Source organism: Muscardinus avellanarius (genome assembly GCF_963383645.1).
Source record: "Muscardinus avellanarius genome assembly, chromosome: 4".
In the NCBI taxonomy this organism is placed as follows: domain Eukaryota; kingdom Metazoa; phylum Chordata; class Mammalia; order Rodentia; family Gliridae; genus Muscardinus; species Muscardinus avellanarius.
In genome coordinates, this window is record NC_137789.1 from 88,993,031 (window position 1) to 89,018,234 (window position 25,204).

The 25,204-nt window shown below is 39.2% G+C and overlaps 1 protein-coding gene across 2 annotated transcripts in view; it reads left to right on the top strand.

Annotated features, from left to right (window-relative positions):
- The window catches only part of PRKG1 (protein kinase cGMP-dependent 1), a gene marked incomplete at both ends in the record, with an annotated part of 1,321,419 nt that overhangs the window by 980,287 nt on the left and 315,928 nt on the right, over positions 1-25,204 (top strand). For both annotated transcript variants that reach the window (XM_080693971.1, XM_080693970.1), the window contains one exon: positions 16,284-16,347. In XM_080693971.1, the coding sequence (XP_080550097.1) occupies positions 16,284-16,347 (64 nt within the window). The remainder of the gene's footprint in view (positions 1-16,283; positions 16,348-25,204) is intronic.

Here is a 25,204-nt window from a genome sequence, read left to right on the forward strand (position 1 = left end):
GTGTGTGTGTGTGTTGATGAAGATTTAACCCAGAGATATCCTACCTCTGAGCTACACACCTAGACTATTTTATTCTTAATTTGGAAACAGGGTCTTGATAAATTGCCAAGAGCCTCATAAGTTGTTGCTGAGAGTGTTGCAAAACTCTTCAGCCTCTCAAGAACTGGGGTCACAGGCATGCGCCACACTTCCCGGTTTAATGCTGTTTATTACTTCTGTTCCTGACAGGATTCTCGGGCCTTTTATTCTACAGCAATTCTTACCATAATATTATTCTGTCTTAATATCTACAAACTCTATTCAGTTCACTCTTTTGGGTTACGACAGCTGTCTCCCAAAAACAAATTGTCAGTCTGAAAGATACTAACTTATCACTTACAGATACTTCGGGATAATTCTTAAGATTATATAGTATTCTGCCTGATTGCACAAAACTTCTATATGGAATTCATTCAATTAACCAAATGATGAATTGAAAACCCACTCATCAGAAATACACATCAATCTAGGACAGAGCTATGTTTTACAGGTTACCTGAAAAGTAACCTATATGATAATGGAAGTAAAATATATCATTGAATAAATTGTATTCTTTTGTGGTAGAATGGAAACTCTTCTAATGAAATAATGAAAAGACACATGTAAACTAGAAAAAGGCTATCTAGATCATAGTAAGTGCTGAATATATATATATATATATATACACACACATACATATATATACATGCATATATATACATATATATGTACACACACACACACACACACACACACACACATATATATATATATATATATATATATATATATATATAATCTTTTTTTTGTAGGTCTTGGGATGGAACTCTCCCAAATGCTGGGATTACAAGCATGCACCACCATGCCTGGCTGCTAAATACATATTAAAGATGGTTATAATTATTGTTAGCATAATTAAGAAAAGCTCTTAAAATGCAAGTACTCAGAAAGCAGGATTATTCTTTTCATCACATAAATATTTTGTTAAGGTAATGCACCTTTCAATGAATCAAAGTTTCATAAGACTTATAATTTCTACTTAAATTTAGTGTTCAAAAGAAAATCAGTGTTTTATAAGATTCTCCCTTTTTATTGACTACCATTAACAGGCAGTTTGTTCTCTTTTATACAAAGTAGTATAATAATTAGCAATTCATATTACTATTTGTTGTGTTTGATTTTTTTATTCAATACATAAATGACGATTGAGCGTTTCTAAGCTAGTGCTGAAATTCTGCTAGACCTGAATGCTCAAGGCAGAATGTTCTGAGGCAGAGAACCTGTATCAGAACATCTCTGCAAACCATGGGACCACTGTGTGTAAACTCTACGTGTGTGTGTGTGTGTGTGTGTGTGTGTGTGTTGGGTACCAGGAATTGATTACAAAAGCATTCTACCTCTGAGTTACACCCAGCCCTTTTTATTTTTTATTTTGAAACAGAGTTTCGCTAGGTTCCTAGGAGTCTTGTTTAATTGCTGAGGCTCGCCATGAACCTGTGATCCTCCTGTTTCAGCCTCCCAAGTAAAGGTACTGTCATGCCTGGCTTGTAAAACATACTCTTAACCATGATATATGCAAAGTTACTTAAAATGTGGATAATAATTGTTTCTAACAGGAATTAGTTATAGAAGGCATTCTCTGAGCTGGGTCTTATGGTAAAAGGGATTTAACATGATTATATCACTTGATACCATTTAATTTTGTTTCTACTATCTACTTCTTGGTACACTTAATTTGTCATTATGACAAACCTCTTAAAAGGCAGGGATTTGATTTTAATTTAACTAACTAGGCATTAGTCATGAATGCATTAGTCATTAAGCATTACTAGCAAAGCCACTTCGTTAAGGATTCCAATAAGTTGCTATAGTTTTTTTTTTTTTTGAGCATGAAAATTTATTTCCTGTATTCTTGTGTTTTCTAAAATGTTTAAATTAGGAAAGAAACATTCTTGCTAAAGAAGTGATTTAAGATGAGTAGGATGAAATATATCAAAAAGCAACATAGCTTGCATTCCAGGAAAAGGTACTTATTAAACAATTGTATTCAGAAATTATTTCCCAAAGGGAAAAGTAAACATTCACATATTTGAAAGATTCAAAATAATATTGCAGAAGAAACATTCATATTAAAAACTAATGTGTAATAGATTCCCTAAAGAGTGCCCTATGCATTCTATGTTATCTTTACATTATTTACTTATACACAGGGATTATTTTTTATCAAGAGTTAACTTCAAATCTCTATTTCAAGTTGACATAGTAAAAAGCAACTTTAACATTAGAGAAACCTATGCATATGTGACCTGAGTTGTATTTTCTATCCCTCACATTTTATCTCAAGTTAAGATATTCTTTGATTGTTTTTGAGAGGTAAAACATTTTTTTTATTTTCCAAGTATTAAAAAGCTTTTATTTCATTTTTAAGAATTTTATTGGTGCATTGTATTTATACATCATGATGAAGAAAAAAAAATTGTGTAGACTTAAATGCACACATCACCCAGCCAGCCCCACCCAGTCCCCACCCCACTCCCTCCTCATCCCTCCCTCTCATGCTTGGCTTAGTGGTTGATTATGATATGAATTGGTGCATCCTGCACATTAAAGAGTTTCCCTCCCCCCATCCTCCTATCCCCACAGTTAGGCTGCCTTATTTGCTCCTGTATAGGATCTCCCTTTTCACCTGGAGTTTCTCCTATGACCCCTTTCACCTTAGCTTTCACATATTAGGGAAAGCATCCGATTCCTTACTTTTTGTAACTTACTAATCTCGCTTAGCATAATGTCCTCAAGATCCATCCATTTCCCTATAAATTCTGAAATTGTATTTTTTTAAGGCTGAGTAAAATTCCATTGTGTACATATCCCACAGTTTTGTAATCCATTCATCTGTTGATGGACATTTTGGCTGGTTCCACAGTTTGGCTATGGTGAATTGTGCAGCTATGAACATAGATACACATGCATTAGTTTGGTAGTTTGGTTTCCTTCTTTTTGGGTAGATACCCAGAAGTGGTATTGCTGGATCAAATGGTAGATTTGTTCCCATTCTTCTGAGGATTCTCCATACTGTTTTCCAAAGTGGTTGCACTAATTTGCAATGCTACCAACAATGTCTTAGAGTTCCCACTTCTCCACACCCTCGCTGGCATTTGTTTTTTGTGTTTTGAATGATTGCCATTCTAGTTGGTGTTAGGTGAAATCTCAGGCTAGTTTTGATTTGCATCTCTCTGATTGCCAATGATGTTGAGCATTTTTTTTCATACATTTATTGGCCATTTGAATTTCTTCTTTCATGAAGTGTCTATTTAGTTTAGTTGCCCATTTTTATTGGATTATTTGTTTTTTTAGTGTTGAGTTTCTTGAGTTCTCTGTATATTCTAGATATTAGTCCTCTATTGGAGGAGTAGGTGGTGAAAATCTTCTCCCATTCGGTTGGCTTTCAATTGAGGTTCTTGACAGTTTCCTTTTTTTTTATGAAACAAAATTTGAGCATCTTTTCACTTGCTAGGTATTAAGCTGAAGGAACTGGTTATTACTAGACTAGAACAACAGGTGGCGAACTTTTCCTAACAGGACAGACAGCAGGGCCAAGCATGGTGGCACACGCTTTCAATCCCAGCATTCAGGAGGTGGAGATGGGGGATCACAGTTCGCGAACAGCTTCAGCTACTTAGCGAGACCTTTTCGCAACTCAGTGAAACCCTGTCTCAAAAAATAAAAAAGACTAAAAAATAGGGCTGAGGGTGTACCTCAGAGGTACAATGCCCCTGGGTTCCATCCCCAGTACCAAAAAAAAAAAAAACAAACAAACAAAAAACCACCAAACAACAACAACAAAAAAGAGAGCAGAAAAGAAAAGAAAAGAAAAAAAAAAAAAGGACCAGAGTGCTTGCATGCACTATTGTCTCTGTTGCATCTACACAATGCTGTGTCTTATGAAAGCAGCTGTAGATAATATACACAGCATGAGCTGCGTCCCAATAAAGGTTGATTTACAAAAAGATGTTGTGAGCCAGTGGCCAGGAATTTGCGGTTATAGGATGAAGCAGATAAATAAATTGGTAATCGTAATGCCATCCCAGCACAGATGTGGCATCTAGATGCTCTTAGAGAAGGTTTTGACTGAACTTCATCTTAAAAATATGGATGAAGCTGGCGATGGCACATGCCTGTAATTTCAGTATTTGGGAGGCTGAGACAGGAGGACTGACTCAGCGAGACTTGTGTCTTAGTCAGCGTCTTCACTACTATAATTCAAAGACCTGACCACATCACTTAGGGGAGGAAAACTGATTTGCTCATGGAGAGGGTCCAGTTTACCAGAGCCACAGACAGCCCAAAGCCCCAGCCCAGGCCCCACAATCTCCAGCCACACCCTCCCAGAGCAGTCCACTGCTCAGATCAATCCCTCCTTACAGTGGAGTCACCCGCTGCTGAGAGCATAGCCAAGCCCTGCTTTGCTGCCCCTTTTCTAGGAGGACCAGGGGGACATTTTATTTCCAAACCATTATACCCTGTTTCAAAATTAAAAGTAAAAAGGGCAGGGGTGGGAGCGGTATAGCCCAGAGGTAAAATGCCTCTGGGTTCAATCCCTAGTCCCATAGGAAAAAAATTAAAACTATGGAGCAATTCATAAAAAAGTCAGGCAAAAATGTATTCTATGTTAAGAACAGAGGCTATTAATCTTGTTACCTTAATCCAAACTGTGTTTCTCAGCTATGTAGCATGGAATTTCAGTTTCTCAATAAGTTAATAGGCATTCCTGAGTGAAGAGCATTTCTGGTTCAATAAGCTTGGAAAATACCCTTTCCACTTGTTAGCTTTTAAATTTTTTGTTGTTCTTTTTTATTTTCTTTTTAAACAAAATGAATCTCTAATAAATCTTAGAATAGAAAAATTTGTCAAATTATGTTATTTAATAATCCTGTAATCCTGGTACCTGGGAGGCTGAGATAGGAAGATTTCAGGTTCAAGGCCAGCCTCAGCACCTTAGTGAGGCCATTAGTAACCTAGAAGACCCTATTTCAAAATAAAAAATAAAATAAAAAAAGGGTGTGGGTTGTAGCTCGGAGGTAGAATGTCCTTCAACCCCCAGTACCAAATAGTAATAATAATAAACAATATAATTATAAAATTTTCTTATTTATTCATACAGCCTATTTTTTGGTGTAAAAGAACTATTGATGTAATTCAGAAATACTGTTTTGAAAGCTGTTTTTATTTCTATAAACAGCCTAAACTAAGGATGAAGAGTCCTTAGATCGCAGATGTAGGCAGGTGTGTTCCAGACCCACTTTGATCAAGTGGGCCCCCAGCCTGGGAGTTCCTGGAAAAGACATATCCAGACACCTGGAGACAGGAGATCGAGCAGGGTTCAGTCACCAGGGGCTTGAAGCTTCAGACAGAACAAGTGGCAGACTCACTATGTGATCAGCAAAATAAAACATCATAAAATAATAATTCATCATAGATAATACTTCATCATAGATTATTCCCATCCAAAAAAAAAATCAGTCATGAATTTTATATAAAGAAAAGACCCAGAATAATAGTCTTTTATAAGAAGATTCTGCCAGTCAATAATTTTAGCTAATTTTTTACTAATTTTTTACTAATTTTTTACTAATTTTTTTACTAATTTTTGCTAATTTTTTACATAGTATTGGGACATTAAGGTGCCAGAACAATGAAAAGGCGTATGACTCTTGGTACTCCCCACAACAGGTCCTTCCCTCTCCCTCACCCTTCCTGCTTATGTCTTTGAGATCAGGATTGGTAATTTTGTATACATTCATAGCATTATTTGCACTTAAATTCTTTATGACTTTGTCCCCCTCCTTCCTTCCCGACTCTCCCTCAGTCCCTCCCTTGGAGTCTCCGCTCATCTATCTGATGCCCTTATTTTCGAGTATCTCTTAACATACCTCTACTCATTTTTGAGATTGGCCAATTTCACCTGGTATAATATTCTTGAGTTCCATCCCTTTTTCTGCAAATGACATGATTTTGTTCTTCTTTATGGCTGAGTAAAATTCCATTGTATGTATATGCCAAAGTTTTGTGAGCCATTCTTCTGTTGACAGTTACTAGGCTGGTGTCATAATTGGACTCTTGTAAACTGTGCTGCTATAAAGACATGGGTTTCCAAGTTACAATATAATATTCTGATTTTGCCAGGCATGGTGGTGCACGCTTGTAATCCCAGTTCTTGGGAGGCTGAGACAGGAGGATCTGGGTTTGTGGCCAGCCTCAGGTACTTAGTAAGGCCCTCTGCAACTTAGTGAGACTCTGTTCCAAATAAATAATAAAAAAATTGGGCTGGGGGGCTGGGGGTGTAGCTCCAAGGTAGAATACCTTTGGTTCAATCCCCAGCATCATCATCATCGTAGTGATAATAATAATTAATAATAATAATAATAATAAATAATATCCTGATTTCATATTCTTTGGTAAGAAGCCCAGGAGCTCTATTGCTGAGTCATATGGTACCTCCAGTCCCAATCTTCTGAGAAACCTCTACACTGATCTCCATAGTGGCTATAGTACTTTGCAGTCTCACCAACAATGTAATAGGGTTCCTATTTCCCCACATCCTTGCAGTGTTTATTATTTGTATTCTTGATGATTGCCATTCTAAGTGGGGTTCGATGGAATTTCAGTGTAGTTTTAATTTGCATTTCCCTGATTGCTAAAGATGTTGAACATTTTTCATGTATTTGTTGGCCATTTGAATATCTTCTTTTAAAAAGTCTATTCACTTTGGTTGCCCATTTTTTTATTGGGTTGTTTGGTTTTTTAGTGTTAAGCTTTTTAAGTTCTTTGTATATTCTAGATTTTAGACCTTTGTCTGATGGATAGGAAGTAAAAATCCTTTTCCCATTCTGTAGGCTCTCTCTGTAGAATATTGATGGTTTTCTTCATTGTACAGAAGTTTTTTATTTTAATGTCCTTCTATTCATTAATTCTTATTTTAATTTCCTGAGCTTTTGAGATCTTATTGTGAAAGTTTCTACCTGTACTTATATATTGAAATGTTGGTCCTATGCCCTCTTCTAGAAGTTTCAAAGTTTCTGGTCTTATTTCTAGGTCTTTAAACTATCTTGAGTTTACTTTTGAACAGGGAGAGAAGTTAAGATTTAATTCCATTTTTTAACATATAGATAGAAGAAAGAGAAAGCCTTTGGAACTCTGTCTCCAAGAGTAGGTTTCTCTGCATGGAATTTTCTAGAAAAGTTGACATGAAGCACCAGGTTTCTAAGCTGGAGCAAATCCCCCTTTCTCCTTTTTGTGCACAAAGGCAGAAAGCCAGTGCACATCCAGGGTCCTGTGTGACCTCGACAGCAAGAACATTAGAGACATCACACCCACCTATGCAGTATGAAGTGCTGTCTCGATTCAGGTATGTCTTTGGTAGAGAGCTGAACAATGTATGTGACTAAATATCCCACTGAAAAAGAATGGCTGATACTCAAACCAAGTATATTTTAATTTTAAAAAATAAAGAAATAGATTTCAGCACTCATGAGTCTAGTCTGAAATTCATATTTGACGCATTATAAGTTTGTCTGATTACTGGAATTCTTAAACAAAAAAAATACTAAGAAATACATATGTATGTGTGTGTGTGTGTGCGTATACACACACTTATATTTATATATGCAATTTGTAATGGTCACTAAAGTTCACTATTTACTTTGTATCAGGCACCTTCATAATGCTTTACATTTACTATTTGTATTATGTTCGACATAGTCCTATATAGAAGAGTCAGTCTCTCTCTCTCTCTCTCTCTCTCTCTCTCTCTCTCTCTCTCTCTCTCTCTCTCTCTCTGGCACTGAACCCAGGGACATTCTAACACTAAGCTACATTCCCAGCCTTACTTATTTTTTATTTGGAAAGAGGGTCTCACTAAGTTGCTGAGGCTGGCTTCAAACCTGTAATCGTCCTATCGCCGTCTCCCAAGTACTGGGATCACGGGTGGGCAGCCATGCCTGGTTCTTCCTTTGTCTTTTTAAGGTAAGGTAGCTGAAATTTAGAGCAGTTGAATAACTTACTGAAGACATAGTATTAACTATCAGTAGCAAAGCCTAATTCGACTAGATTTCCTTTTATTATAATATCTGTGTGAGTAATCTCAATTACTTCTCCAATATAAGAAGATGTTAAAACATTATCACAGAGAAGATAAAATATACCTCCAATCTCTATAGTTTGCTTTATCTAAAGTACTTTCATGCACAAACAATCCCTCTTAGTTATCGTAATCTAGTTAAATAAGAGGCATCTATTAAAGGGTGGGGGCCATTGTATAATGCAGGTTAAATAGCACTGACAGAAAATAAATGTGAGCTGGGGGGTTTGGTGGCACATTTGTAATCCCAGTACTTGGCAGGCTGCGACAGGAGGGTCCCAGGTTTGCGACCAGCCTCAGCTCAGTGAACCCCAGGCTCCCTGACCTCTGTGCAGCTCCTGGAAGCCACCAGACACTCACAGCCCTTTGCTAACTCGCTTCCCTCTGCCTGCTTGCTCTTCCCAGATTTCCAGTGAGCAGTCACCTGCACCTCCTTCAGATCTGTGCTCAGATCTTACCATCCCAATAAAGGCATTTGCTCACCCGGCCTAATCGTCTAGCTTGACGAATATAAGTCAGCAAATCTAGCCACTGAGCCATTGTAAGGCAGAGGTACGATCTAGCCCGGCATGATGGCATCTCAGCTTCGATGGGAGGCTGAGCAAGGAAATTGTATGCCCCCACCCTTAGCAAGACCCTGTCTCAAAATAAAGAATAAAGGTGCTAATGAGGTTTGTAACTGGGTTCAATCCCTCTTAGTGCAAAAGAGGTAAAATTCTGTAGGCAAAATCTAAACTCAGTCTTTGCAGCTAAAATTTTGGTTCAGAAAGATCTCCTATCATTAGGAAGAGGCAGTGCAGTGGTTTCTCTTACTGACTTTCCATCCAGCAGGCGTTCAGAAAAGTGAACTCTGTAAGTCATGGTCTCTGAGCATTGTGCGGGCTGCTCTGGTCAGTGTAATATGGTGCCTGAACCGGGAGGCACTTCACTCACTCTTTCATTTGTAATTTGAAAAGCTGTGTAAAAGACTGAAAAGCTCTCTATGTCTACTTTTTGAAAGCTCAATTTATTTTTCTTTAATATTTGAATGATTTGTTTCAAAATGGCATCATAACCTAACTGGCATAATAATATTCTCAGAAGTATTGTTGTATAAGATAAATTATTATCATGTAAGTGCTGAAAGATAACCTTTATTATTGTGTTTTTATTTCTTATTTACAGTGTCTCTAAGTCTATTTGGACTAGATTTTCCCCATTTGTGAATCAAAACATTACCTGTTGTGTCATATTTATGTTTTTAAAGAAATATAAAACCACTTTTACAAAACAAGACATCCAGATTTTACTTCTTGCTTTTCTGCTTAACCAAGTCAAACTTCCCTATTTAAAAAACATGATTCATTGGATGATAGTAAGATTAATAACAAATAATGAAAATTAATTGGTAAGTGCACAGTAGAAGTGCTGAAAGCATACTAATTTCTATAAACATCCCACTTGTACTATAAACCAACTACCTTAGGAAATCCTAGAGCCAAGCATGGTAGTGCCCCCCATGAACCCCCCAGTACCTGGGAGGCCAAGCAGGAGGGTCACAGGTTGGAAGCCAGATTCAGTAACATAGCCTTCTTCTCAGCAATTTAATGACATGGTGTTTCAAAATAAAAAAAAAGAAAAAGGCTGGGAATATAGCTCAGAGGTAGAATGCCCCTGGATTCAATACCCAGAACCAAAAATATCAAAAAAAGAAATCCTCGAAAATACAACACAGCATATAAGTATCCATTTCATTCGGCATTCAAAGTAACAATGTCATCATATGTCAGGTGGTCCACAGAATGTTTTACTGAATATATGTGAAAGAGTAAGAGTGACAAAGGCAAATTACAGCTTAGACTTATTATTAAAGTTGTTTTTTTAAAATTTATTTTCTTTTTTGGTGGTACCGGGGTTCCTGGAAGCCCGTCTACCTCCGGGCTACATTCCCAGACCTATTTTATATTTTTGAAACAGGGTCTCTTAAGCCAGCGCGGTTGGCTTCAAACCTGAGTGATCCTCCTGTCTCCGCCTCCCAAGTGCGGGGATTACAAGCATGCGCCACCACACCTGGCTTAAAGTTGTTTTAACTTTGAAAACCTTATGAAAAGTTTTTAAGAACATTTGGGCCACACTCTAAGTTACTGCCATGTGTAGTAACACATGGTTGTAATAAAATTCTCTCTACTTAATGTTAACAGTAGGTTATCAGAAGTAATATCCCAAAGACAAAGGAAGACATGGGATATCTATTAATATAGCTGTCCTGCAGGGTCTGGTGGCGCACGCTGGTAATCCCCACGCTTGGGAGGCGGAGACAGGAGGATCGCGCAGGTTCGAAGCCAGCCGTGCTGGCCTAAGAGACCCTGTTTCATAAATATAAAATAGGTCTGGAAGTGTAGCCCGGAGGTAGAAGGGCTTCCAGGAACCCCAGTACCACCAATATATATATATATATATATATATATATATATATATATATATATATATATATAGCTGTCCTTAATCTTTCAAAAAGTCAATGTTATAGAGAGAAGAAGGTAGGAGGATTGTTGTAGAATAAGAGGTCAAAGAGTTATAACAGCCAGAATGTTCAGATTTTGATTGGATCTTGATTTTAAAAAAAGAATAATGATAATTTTGAATAATGATATTTAAATGTGGAATGAATATTAGATGACATTATGGAGTTGATATTATGTATGATAATAGTATTGGGGTTATTTCAGAATATCTGAAACAGTCTCAAATGTTTCATCTAGAAATATATATGAAATGGTCTAGGAACACACATAAAGAAAGAGGTGGATTGAAGCTAGATAAATCAGAAATGGCACATCAACAAGTGATGAATGATGTAGGTGATTCGTAAGGTATTCTCTCAGCTCTTCAATTTATTTAACATTTTTTTACACTAAAAAGCTATCCAAAAGAATAAATCACAGTTTTGAAGCTGGGTATTGGTGCTCGCTTATAAACTTGGGAGGCTGAAACAGTAGGAAGGCAAGTTGGCATGAGCCTCAACAACTTAGAGAGGCCCTCGGCAACCTACTGAGACCTTGTTTTCAGATTTAAAAAATAAACAAAAAGGGCTGAGGATGTAGATCTGAGGTAGGAAGCCCCTGGCTTTCCAGCACCACACAAATAAAGAAAGAAATAAATAGCTCTGTTTTGAAAGGCATTTTTTAACACCTTCAATGAAAAGTGAAAAAATATTGTACAATGCTTTAATTAATTAATTAACTAATTTACCTGTTTTGTGGTCTGAGGATGGAGCCCAGGGGTTCTCTGCTTATGGGCGCCACCCCAGAGGCTGTTGTAAGAATAAAATGTACTCTCTAGAACACCCTTAGCCCAGTGCCCAGCAAACACAAAGCACTTCCAGCTCATCTTGTGTTACTGGCATCACAGATCCAAGTCTGTACTTGATTCAATTAGAAAGACCAATGGGGAAGGACCACTTTTTGTGGTGGTGGTGGTGGTACTGAGGATTGAAGCCCGGAGCATTCTACCTCTGATATAGACCCACAGCTTCCTTCATGTTTACTTTTGAAGCAGGGACTCACTAAGTTCCTGAGGCTGGCTACAAACCTCATAAATAAAAATATCCTCCTGTCTCAAGTACAGTGATTATAAGCATGTGCCACCACACTTGTTTGTTTGTTTGAAACAAAGTTTCACTAAGTTGCTAAGGCTGGCCTTGAACCTTTGATCCTCCTGTCTTAGCCTCTTAAATACTGGGGTTTTAAGCATTTGCCACCATGCCTGGCTAAAAACCACATTTTAAATCTCTATTATATTACACGTAAGTGCATTCTCTTGCTGGGCTTGGTGGTGTACACTAGCAATCCTAGTCAGTACTTGGGAGGCTGAGACAGGGGAATCGCAGGTTCACACTCCGCCTCAGCTATTTAGTGAGGCCCTCTACAATTTAATGAGACCCTGTTTCAAAATAAAGGATTAAAAATAGGGCTGAGGGTTTGCTTGGAGGTAGAATGCTTCTGGGTTCAATCCCCAGTACTGAAAAAAAAAAAAAAAAAGAGTACATCCTCTTACTTCAGGCCTATCCCAAGTCCTTAAGGAACCAAAATGTTTGAATGTATTTATAAGAATTTCTTGTAATTAGCATGTAAATTGTTACAATAAATTATTCAACATAAATAAAAATATTCTCTAGTGCTTACGCAATTTTTTTTTCTGGAAGCTTTTCCTTGTAATTATTTGCTTTAAGTTTTCTAAATTAGAAAACTTTATCTTGAATTATCATTTATCCAAATTGTTAGAGTCTCAATTGTGTCTTTCGATATATTTGAGAAAATCCAGCTAATATATTTCATGAATAGAATTTCAAACTGGGAACATCCTCAGTTGTTTTGTTTTTGGTATTCAGGCTACTGGTAGGCTGGTAATTCTTAGCAAATTAATTACATGACAGAACTTATCTAGTGCTTGGAGAATAGACACCTTAGGATTTTAAGGATGGTTAGGAGGATGTTTACAGAGCAATTTGTTAAAGCGAAGGCACTTATTTTTCTGTCAAATGATTTTTATTGTGTTAAACATAGAAGTGTATCTGATAATACTGGTCATTTCTTACAATACTTCTTAAAATATTATCCTTAATTTAATTAATAATAAATGTCATACAAAGTTTTGAATAATTTAAAAATAAGTTAAAGTTATAAAATGTATTTTAAATGTCCTTCTATATCTTTATTCTTTTTTTGTGTGTGTGTGGTACTGGGGTTGCTGGAAACCTTTCTACCTCTGGGCTACACTCCCAGACCTTTTTTATACATTTTTATTTGGAAACAGGGTCTCTTGAGAAGCCAGCGCGGCTGGCTTTGAACCTGCGCGATCCTCCTGTCTCCGCCTCCCAAGCGCGGGGATTACAAGCGTGTGCCACCAAGCCCGGCTTCATTTTTTTTTTTTTATGTAGCATATTCTATGTTCAAGATAATATTTTTTTCACTCACGAGTTAAAAATCTCTCATTATAATAAAATTTTATAGTATTGCTTAACATAGATACAGCCTAGATTAAAATAAAAAGTATGGCATTAGAAGTTATAGGACTGTCAAAAGAAGGAATCCATATATAAAATTCAGTTGTAGTTTGCATTTTCCACAAGTACTCAATAGGATAGGAACTCGTTCTAATACCTTATAAGAAATGGAAATATAATTCATTAAAAGAACAAGGAAGGAGCCGGGTGTAGTGGTGCACACAGTAACCCCAGTACTTGGGAGGCTGAGACAGAAGAGTAACAGGTTTGAGGACAGCCTCAGTAATTTAGTGAGATTCTCAGCAACTGAGGGAGACTCTAAAACATAGGACTGGGGGTGTAGCTGAGGATTGCCCCTGGGTTCAATTCCTAGTACAAAAAAAAAAAGAAAGAAAGAAAGAAAGAAAGAAAGAAAGAAAGAAAGAAAGAAAGAAAGAAAGAAAGAAAGAAAGAAAGAAAGAAAGGAAAAGAAAAGAACAAAGGACTAAATTTTCAACCTGTGCACTCATGTAAGCAGCTCTCTCCCCTTTCTTCTGTCTCTTTCTGTGATGTGTACCATCCAGCTGCTGAAATAGACTACCTTCTGGAAATGAAAACCCACAGGGCTCAGACCAGGCAGTAAATCTGGTGGAACAGATGGTCTTGGGTGAATTGTTGTACCTCTGCATAAAACCCCAGGGTTTTATCAACAGGCTTTACCCTAAGTAATGAGAGTTAGTGACAAATTATCAGCATAACTTCATGCTTAGATCCGAACAATATGCTACAGCTTTTTTCCTTGTATTACTCTAATCGAGCTAGTAATAACTCAGTTATCAGACATGCAAATGTATATGCACTCATTTATGGTCCCTTTTCTATTCAAGCACCGGGATGCAATTAAATGGGATTTTAGTCCTGCATTGTAGTTTGACTTTGCAGTGGAGTTTCAAGAAATACATGTTGAGGAATTTTGCTTTTCCATTTAAAGCCATTATTTAAAGCCATTGTTTGGGTAGTTTGCACATTCAGCATCATTTTTTAAATTTGGGGTACTGAGGATTGAACTTGGAGCACTCTATTACTGAACTATAACCCAGTTATTTTTCTTTTCTTTTTTAAATTTTTTATTGGTGCATTATATTCATACATCGCATTGGGATAAAAATCTTGTACGTACATACATGTACACATCACTGATTTAACCCCTACCCAATTCCCACCCCAATCCCTCCCCGTCCCTTCTTCCCTTGCTTTGCTTAGTGGTCGACTTCGATTTGTTTAAGTACATTGTGTGTTTTAGAGATTTTCCTCTTCCCCCCTCCTTTCTCCTCCTTTAGGTTGTCTTGTTTGCTCCTTTATAGGATTTTCTTTTTATTTTCTATTTTGGAACAGGGCCTAAGTTATCCAGCCTGGACTAGAGCTTGTGATCCTCCTGTCTTGGCTCCCGAGATGCTGGGCTTATAAACAGTGTTTCTGTTCACTCAACATTTTATCTGCTGTTTCATGGGAATGAACAGGAGGTCAGGGTGGCAGAAGGGAGCTAACCTTTTCCATTCTCATGGCACTGTGGGTCAGGCTCCTTGTTTTACCTGTATTGTCCTAATAATTGCTTTTAAACAAAACTGGAGACCAAGGGGATCTCTGAAATGAATGGGTTTACCGGGGCCCTTATAGATGCTATCCAGAAACCAGAAAGAACCATGTCCTGAGACAAGTCCCGACAACTCCCAGCAGCAGGGCCTAGTAGCAGCTGGGAAATGTCTCTGGACCGGAGGGAGCTAAGAGCATTTTTTATAAACTTTGGAGAAGGAAAACACTGGTGCCTACATCTGCTACAGATAAAGACACTATAATGCAAAGCAGGGAAAGTTTTAGGATTGCCTGCCAAAACGTAAGAAGTCTTTATTACTCCAGTGCATATGTTCACAGGGTATGGTTGGTGGCCTTGTTAGGGTTTAAGATTGCAACATATATTTAAAAATATAAAATGGTCTTTTGTTGTTTATCTTTTTCCTTGGCTTGATTTCCAGAGTAACTCTCTCCACACTCCTCTCTTCTGTCCTCTAGACCTTTCTAATTAAATTAGGGCATTTCAGCATTTTTCTCTCATTGCTGTTCTATGAAGCACCGACAAATCCTTGTTTTCATAATTCCACTGAACATGTGCTGTTGAGTTTCTTTGTAAAATCACTGAACACGGAGCGGAACAAGCAGTTGTAGTTCTTATCATTGTGGAGTTTTAATTATGGCAGGGAAGATATGCAAAACAAACATTTGATTAATTGTCTAATTATAGTTGTAGTAAGAGATAAAAGTGTTCATAATAAGCTGGGCATGGTGGCACGCTTGTACTTGGAATGACTAGTTGTTGGGAGGTCGAGACAGGAGGATCATGGGCTCCAGGACAGCCTCAGCAATTTAGTGAGAGTCTCAGCAACCTAGGGAGGCTGTGGAAAACAGGACTGGGGGTTGTAGCTGAGGAATGCCCCTGGGTTCAATCCCGAGTACCACACACTGGGGGAGTAGCTCAGTTGCGAAGTCCTTGCCTAGAATGCCTGAGGCCTTCTAGCACAGTAAAACAAAAATCAAAAAACAAGAACAAAACTCACAATAGGAGAACTTGACCTAGCTGGGGAAGGGTTGGGGACAGTGGATAGCTTTTCAAAGTTGTTCAATGAATGCTTACTTACAAGTTTGAGTGTTTCTTCAAACTGTGTCTTAAGGAATGGCTGGAGCTGGGCATAGCAGTGTATCTGGGAGGCTGAAACAGAAGGATCTCAGGTTCACAGCCAGCCTCCCAAATTGAAGGAGACCCCATTTTAAAACAAACAAACAAAAGCCTGGGGGCCTATATGGAGGAACCAGGAAGAAAGCTGGAGCTGGGAGGGATCTGGGGACAGCCGAATAATGGATTCGGGGCCACTAGTTGTTTCCATTGTAGCTGAGGCACCCGCAGTCACGTGGATGTGTGATGTGGAAGCAGTTCTGCAAAACCTCTGAGCGTCTCTTCCCACACAGCTTTCCCTTGTGAGGCTTGAAAGCAGGCTAAATGCTTGCTTTGATGTGAACCTGCAGATTCTTTGCCATGAAATGTGTTTGCATTTTGTTCAGGTGTAGGTTGCCATCCCTGTGTTCAGTCCCATCCTCTGTTCTGTTTTTCAGCGTTCCAACATTCCAGAGCCTTCCTGAAGAGATCCTTAGCAAGCTCGCTGACGTCCTTGAAGAGGTAATTGTGCTTAGCCTTTGTTTTGAGATGGGTCAGCCTGTTAGGCTGGCTTCTTCCACAACTGTGTGATGACAAGTCACAAAGACAGAGACCTTTAAGATGTGTTCTAAGCTCCAGGATGAGCTTATATTTGATTGCAAATGAAAACCAGCTTAGAGCACCTGACATTTACACCCAGTAAGAAATGGGCCAATCGACATAAATACAGAGGGAAGAAAAATATGTTACCTTGACTTCCAGGAACAGCAGACAGAGTATTTCCCCCTTGTTTCAAGTAATATAATGCAAAATCAGTTTTTGCCACTGGAAGCTTCAGATTAGCAAATTTACAACAGGTATTAGCAGTTGAATATGTATTTTATTAGCATATGGGATGTTTTACACACACAGTTTTATGCCTGAATGTGGAATGTCATGGTTACTTGTTTTTTCCTGAACCTGTGGAGCCAAGACAGACAGGTTCTGAGCAGCAGCAGAAGGAAGTTTCTCTACACAAAACCATGAGTTCCTGACCAAATTTAAAGCAGTTATGTTTTGTTTTTTGTTTTTTTTTTGTGTGTGTGTGACTAAATGCGATCTCTTAAAGGTAGTGGGCCTTTGAGTTTTGTTTTAGATTGAAAAAATAATACATTCTGTGTTCCTATGTGCTGAGAAAGCATAGCTGCATTGATAGGAATCCAGCAATTCCAGTGCCAGCCAGTTGTATCTGATTTCACCTCTACTTACCCTGTTAAGCCTCCTTTTAGAATATTCCTTCAAAATTGATTATTCTGATCTTGTGAAGGCAAAGCTGATTATCAGTCTGAAAGAGGTCACCCTAGCTCAAGTAGGAAACATGGAGGACAGGGTCAGGGAACAAGAAATGGATTCAAGAATTTGGAAGGCAAGTCAGTAGCCCAGGCAGACCCGTGAGATGGAGACAGCGCAAGCCAGGGGAACAATGCACATCAGCTTCATCCGTGTGTTTTCATTTATTCAATTAATGTTCACTACAATCGGGGGCAAGAAAACAACAAATAAAATGTTCACAGATCTTCCCTCATAGTTTACATCTAGAAAGGGAGAACCAGGAGTAATCACCCACACCCATTTAAGTTAAAAAGTAATTGCAATTATAAGCCAATAAGTTAAATATGAGAAACAGATAGTTTGTATGGCCATGGAAAGATTCTGAGCAAATACATTGAGCTCAGCTCTGCAAAGAAGTAGGAGCTTGCTAAGTGCAGGATTTATAAACTGGAAGGAATAAAATGGGGAAAACAGACAGGAGGAGGTGGCAACAGGAATCCTAAACATGCCTGGAAACTGGAAACGGGGCCCTGCTGGCCTAGTGGGTCAGAAAGATGCTTGCACTTCAGCCTCTCAGCCCGAGAAAGGTTTGAAAGGCTTTTACACCTGATGGGATGGAAACAGGGGTGGGATCCAAGAAACAGACTTTTAAGGAATCTTTCAAAGTAGACTTAAAATCAGGTGCAAATGGCCAGCCAGCGCTGGAGCAGAGGGTGACCTGAGGATGTGTTTCCCAACTGGAATCTTATTTTCAGATCAAGTTTCTTTATTACCTTGTTAGAATTCAGACTTCCTATTGGTTGTTCTTACCATTTTATAATTTATTTATTGAATACTTACTGTGTTCTAGTACTTTCTCAGACTTTTGAATGCAACAATGAAAACAAACAAAACAACAACAACAAAGAAAAGAACACTATTTAATGGAGTTTACGTGATTTGGTGGGGTAGAGGTAAGATAGACTATAAACATAGGGAATAACTCAGGAGCTGAGATGTACTTGCCAACTCTAGTATGTGTGAGACTGAGACCCTGAGTGTGAGCCCCAATAGGAGAGAGAGAGAGAGGAAGAAAGAGAGAGGAAGGGAGGGAGAAAGGGTAAAAATTAAACTGTATGGTATGGTTCTGTTTTGTTTTTCAGTACTGGAAATTGAACACAGGGGCATTCTACCTCTGAGCTCTAGCCCTAGCCCTATTTTTTATTTTTGAAACAGGGTCTCGGTAAGTTGCAAAAAATCTCAGTAAGTAGCTGAGGCTGGCCACAAACCTGTGATCCTCCTGTCTCAGCTTTCCAATTACTTGGGCTATGAGTCTGTACCACCATCCCCAGCTTGGTATGATATTGTTTAGTTGAGATAAATGCAAAGGAGAAGAATTCAAGCCAGGGAGGAGAGTAGATGGAGTTGGAGGTATCAGCGTGTGTAATTAAAGTTCCCAATTGAATAAAGAAGTGACGGAGTGTTGGAATCAAGGATGTCTATGCAGCCTCTCGGGGATGTGTGCCCTTGGGGAATTGCAGGATTAGCCAGGGGGTCATCAAGATGGGATTAGACTAGGGTGTCAGAAGAAGGTGTATCTGAAGCGGTGCTGGAGCAGGGAGGTCAGGTGGCCCTTCTGTCCATCGCGGTTAGATTGTCCTTTCCTTGGACTGGGATGGGAGTCACTGGAGGCTCTCAGCAGAGCCGTAGAGTTAATGACTCACTTCTTGAAGAAGATGGCTGTGGCAGTTTAACATCAAAATAAGTCTCAACATGACTCATTTTGAAGGTAAACTAAGAAGCTTTATTGTTGCAGTAGATAGGTACAGCAAGAGGAAATGGAGATTCAGGGATGACTCCAGGGTTTCTGGCATGAGTAATGAGAAAGGTGGTGGTATTATTGATTGCAAGGGAGAAGCCTTGGGGAGGACTGCACGGGGAGTAAGACGCAGGGCAATGAGAGGCTCTGGGATCTCTGGCAGGTAGCTGGTTTGTGGTAGCGGGGCTTGAGGGTGGGGAGCTGTTGGCTCCCTGGGGTCACTGTGGGGAGCGCCTGTGGACGAATACTATGTAGAGGCAGAGACAAGCGTTGTTATAATAGCCTGAATGGATCTCAAAAACATGGTACTGAAGAGAAACTTAAGTAATAAACTTTCTGCCTGTGGCAGAAAGGGGAAGCCATGGAGGTTAAAAAAAAGTGAATGAATGAAGAAGGCATGGACTACATCCTTGACTGACCCCTAAGTCTTGTCAACAGCCTGTTTGTGCCAGGGCAGTGGGGTAGTGGACAGGCCAAAAGAAGTTCTGGAAAATAGTATGGGAGGCATGGGATTTGGGGGGGAAAGTCTATAAGAGATCTGTGACTGGCTGAATGCGCTAACTGTATCCATTCCACAGCATCCTCAGTTCCGAGCCAGTCCCCGTTCAGAGTGGTGTTTCATATGTTAGTCTGCAAAAGCTGCGGCAGCCTCTGCAACAGCTTGTTTTGCTTGCTTGCATGACCAGCATCCCAAGGAGCAACTGTCCTGGCATATATGCAATAAAGTAGCTTCTACAGTTAACACTAGCTGCCCTAGTACCCGGGATGCAGAAGAGAAAGCCAGGGACCTTCAAGGTAATATGGATCTGCATTTTCTGGCCTAGGATTACTCTCATTGTTTTTTTAACTTGGCTATGTGTTTGGAAATAAAAAAAAAAGGGAATTTAGGGATGTGGTATTCCACCCTTTTCTTTAGGGATGAGATAGCACCTTGGCATTTTGAATATAAGAGACTGGGAGTGAAGAGAAAATCAGTGAAAGACTGTAAAAATTGGAAGAAACCCAGAGACATTTTGTGATTTAATATCTAAGAGAAAGAAATGGCTCAAGGAAAAGTCAACAAAATTTGGGATTTGATTTTGTTGCAACAACAAAGGCAGGAGTGGGGTTCATAGGTAAGAATGGGACAATAGGATTTTTGTCCAGTAGATTTCGATGAATATAAAGTCCAATGTCTAATGAGGGGTATAGAAATATGAAAGTTTATTTTAAGTCAAGGAAGATGGATGACAAAACAGCTCTCCCCACACACACGAGGGAGGGGGTCCCCAAAAGAGAGTAACCACTGAAGTTTTGGGGAGGTGTTTTTTTTTAACATTACTGAGGTTCCCTATCTGCTCTTTTCTTCTTGGCCAAAATTGGGTTTTGAGGAACCAATGTCTCTTGCCCAATTTCAGTCCTTAACTTGAATTGCTGTCTTGTGGGCCGGTGGGCCCTGACCTGCACCCGCTGGTCTCTGCTCTCCATGCTCAGCTCTCTGCCTCACAGAAGGTGATGCAGATACCTTTTTTAATCCTTCCTGTTGCCAGGCCTTCTGCCCGGCCTCAGCACAGGCCATAGTGGAGAAGCAGAAGACACAGGAGGTTGTATGGACAGCCTCTTGCATGGGCACAAGACAGCAGCTTCCCCTGTGCCCATAGAAACAAAGAAGGCGAGCCCGGCCTGGTGTTGCATGCCTGTAACCCAGGCACCTGAAGAGGCTGAGATAGGATTGAAGGTTTGAGGCCAGCCTCAGTAACTTAGCAAGACCCTATTTCAAAACTAAAAAATAAAAAGGGCTGGACCCTATTTCAAAACTAAAAAATAAAAAGGGCTGGAGGTGTCGCTTGGAGTTGGAATGCTCCTGGGTCCAGTCTCCATACCCACTACCAGAAAGAAAGAACCCAGAAGGCAGAGCAGCTGGGCACACATGCCCATGGGCTGACAGGGTGGCTGGAACTCCAGGAAACCTTTTTTGGTGGCAGCTATTTTCTCAGTGATGTAGAGGCAAGAGCCTTATCTGAGAATGAGGATGGATGAATAAATTAAGGGAAGAGAAGAGCAAGAAAAATGGAAGAATGGGCTAGGGAAATGCAGGTTTAGCAGATGACAGGAAGGCCCCACTTCACATCAACAAACCCTTACCCCAGTAAAACTGGCCAAAAAGAGTGTCTTCAAAGCTGTTGGAATGGGGAAATGAAGTTGGACTCAACTCCTTGAGAGGCAAGTGGGAGGGTGCTTAAATAGTAGGCTGAGCTAGCAAAAAATATTGGAGGAGAACTCCAAGAAAGGTACTTGAGTAGGGAAGAAGACGTTCAATGAAATGAGGCCATCTGAGTTCGCTAGTTCCCCCATGGAAGTTAGGCTCCTGTCCTCCCACAGAGACTGGGGAGAAAAGAAGGATTCCTTCTTTTTCCATATTTCCTTCTATGAGTACAGTTCAAAGATGGTTCCCAGGTTCTTGAGAAAGATAAACCTGGGGGAAGATTAACATTTTAAAGCAGCAGATAAAGAATCTGCAAGAAGTTTTTAAAAGTAACTGCTTTTAGAGAAGGGTGGTCTGGAGCCTTGGGGTAGGAAAAAGCCTGCTTATGCTTAACCCTGCATTGGCCACTAGCCCATCTGATATTTTTTCTGCCTCATTTGTTTTCATGGATTTAGGTTCCAGACAGGCACAGAATTGGATTTAGCTAGGATTGTTATTTTGCCAAGAGATGAGTAGTTGAGGGTGGGAACAGGGAGTGGAGGTGCCTGGGAAAGAGTAGTTTTAATGGTTGACACTGGAATTTAAACTGGGTCGGCCACAGAGAAGCCCTGGAATGGGCAGAGGTCAACGAGAGGCTGTAGGATTAGTGGATAATTGTCTCCTGAGGTTAAAGAACTTTTGGGGTTGGGCAGTAAGTGGGAGTGATTGGGAAAAATACTGAAAATGTTTTTGTGTCTAGGTAGTAACTGTGCCAGTAATTTTGTGAACCATTCACAGAATCTTAGTTTGAGGCTTATTGAAATCAGCTTTCTTATGATTTATTGGTTTCCTTCATCTGAGACCACAAAGCAAAACAGAACATCATCGCATCTGATTTCTATGTTCAAGCATAAATTCTTTTCCCATAAGAAAAAGTACTTGCTGTATTTCTCTCTGACTGTGCTGACCCGCAACCTTTGTAAATGCAAGACTGCTTTTCCCATTTGGTCTTTTGCTTTTTACTTGTTTTTGTGGAATACAGTGAAGAACTCTTTTTATGACCTTGTGTGTGTTTTTTAAAAACAAATCAAACTAAAGCACAAATTCATTAGCCGCAATCAACCCCTTTTTAAAAAACTAAGAATCCATGAAATTCTTTAATCATTTTCTTTCTTTTTCACAGCCATGCAAGCATTTGCTATTCTTTGTGTAAAAACAGGCAGAATTCTTTAAGTAACTCTAACCAAAGACATACTTTAATATTTTACATCAGATCTTTCCCATCAGATGTTTCAATTTGCGTTTGTAATGTACGAGCCACTCTATTCTATATCAATGATGAATGAAAATGAAACAGATGACCTAGGACCAACACATTTGTTTTCAGCACATAAAAATGAAGTAAACCCACAAAATATAAAGTAGACATATAAATAACCTGTCTAGTGCAAAGCAGGGGTCCCATTCAAGTTGGTTAAACAAACACAATAAGAAAGTCAAGGAAATTATCTACCAGATCAAGTGCAGCAAATCTGGAGGAGCAAAAGCAACACCGACACCACATAATGTTAAAGGGAAATGTGCTTGCATAATTATTAAGCTGTCTTTCTACAAATCACCATAAGAAAATGAAACAATCCCAGAAAGGGAGGCAGTATTACTATAGCCTTCAACAGAGAAGTTTATAGCTTTGCTTATTGGACATATATTTTTGGGGGAGGCACCTGTCATGTGCCAGGATTTGTTTTAGGCCTTGGGGATCCTGGGCCCTATGGAGGACCATTGCATATGTTCTAGTGGAGGACACAGGTGATAAATAAGTAATGAAGTTACAATGAAGTCATAAGGCCACTCTGAAGTTACTGTTAAAAGAAAAGCTTGAGCCATACTAAATTTAGCAGAGTAAATTTGCACAAGTAATTCATGAATCAGGTAGCATCTGGATGAAAAATTATTCAGAATTCACCATTCCATCATAGTGCAGACTATATTTATAGTCACAGGAAAGGAAGTGACACACAGAAACAACCCGGAAGGCCACAGTGGCATTTGCCTTATATGGTTAGGTTTGGCAGCTTGCAGCCTCTGATTGGCTGGAGGTTCTGCCGCCATGATTGGCTGAGATTTGGTTACTTGTCATAACATTATACTTCTATTTGGGTTATAGTCTACTTAGACATCAAGTTAAAAACCAGTTTATCATGTACAGAGAAAGCCTTAGGCCAAATTTAAATTACACATGGAGGCAGCTTTAGGTCAAACAATTGAATATTACTAAAAAAAATATATTATTTAAGCCAAGATCTAAATGAAGATATAGGATGTCATGTATAACAGGGAGAAGAAAGAGCAGGTACAAGTTCATAAAGTAGAAGGGAGCGAGCTGCCCAGATCTGTAGGTGTCAGGGCGGGGCCAGAGGAGGCTACAGCAGTGTAGCAAAATCAGGTCACACAGGGTTGGCCCATCATAAGGAGATTGATTTTTGATATTAGTTTAGTTTTTATTCTAAGCACAATGGGAAAACATTTAGCATTGTTAAGAAATAAAGTGACATCATCTGGGTTATGTTTTAATAATTTCTCTCTGGTTATTGTGAGAAGAACCAGATAAAAGATTACTGAAAAAAAAAAAATCCCAGCTGCAGGGAGATGCTTTGTATGTAGGTTTCTTTCTTGTTGATGATTTCATTGCTTATATTTATTGTGCATAAGTACTTCTAGCATCAGGGGGACAATTTGCAAATATGGACAGGGGAGACAAGAACTGAGAGAAATGCAATGTAAGCAGACAGAGGAGGCAAATGTAATGACATTGAAAGTGATGCGGATGGATACGTGTGACCAGAGCTATCATACTTTGAGAATCTTGTTCTGGATCTGGAGAAGGAGGCTTATGAGTAGTTTCTGCCTTTGCCCGCACCATGCCTCTGCTGCCCTTCTTTGTAATCCCTAGCATGTAGGTACCTAATTGTACATTCCTCATCATGAGAATATAAAACAGGAACTTTTCTCCTATTCTCACTGTACCAACGTGGTGCCCTGTCCTCTTTTTTTTATCACACAGTAGGACTATTTCCTTTGTATACATAATCTGTCACTTCTTTTTCAGAAGTATAAAAGTTTCTTCATTTTAGGCTGTAGTTTGAATGAATGTCCCCCGAAGCTCCATGACTTAAAGGCTTGGTCTCCAAGGTGGTGCTACTGGGAGGTGAAGACACCTTTGATAGGTGGGGCCTTGTAGAAGGTCCTTGTTATGTGAGGTGCGCCCTCAAAGGCAGGGGCCCTGGGTCTCTGCCTCTTCCTTTCCGCTTCCTGGCTCAGGAACTAAGCAATTTTCTCCATCATATGATCCTGCCTTCAATGGCTCAAAGAAATGGGAATACTTCATCTTTGGCTGTAACCTCAAAAGTGTTGAGCCAAAAGAAATCTTTTCTCTTTGAAGTTAATTATCTCAGTACTTTTTTATAGTCATGAAAAACTGATTATGAATTCCATATTGATTGGTTGATTGATTGATTGTCCAAGCTGGTCTCAAACTCTGGATCTCAAGTGATCCTCCTGCTTCAGTGTTTTGAGTGCTGGGATTACAGGCCTGTGCCACTGAGCCCAGCTCTGGTTATTTACCCTTAGAGATATAAAAGGGTTCTTGAGGAAGGACTCACTTAGCCCAATCACAGTTATCTCAACTTTCTCCCATATTGTATAGTCAGTTGAAATGATTTCCAGACTTTTTACAGTATATTCTTCTCATTTATATACTCCTAATATGTATGTATGTATGTATGTATGTATGTATGTATGTATGTATGTATTGTGGTGCTGGGGATAGAACCCAGGGGCATTCTACCTCTGAGCTACACCCCCAGCCTTATTTTGTATTCTTTTTTTTATTTTTGAAAGAGGGTCTCACTGAGTTGTGAAGGGCCTCACTAAGTAGCTGAGGCTGTCCGAGAACTGTGATCCTCCTGTCTCAAATGCTGGGATTATAAGCGTGCGCCACCACGCTTGGCTCCTAATTTTTAAATAGAACATAAACCATATTAGAAGCTCTTACTTACTTATATTAAAGTTTGTTTCATGTCCATCTTTTCTCATTAAAATGTTTA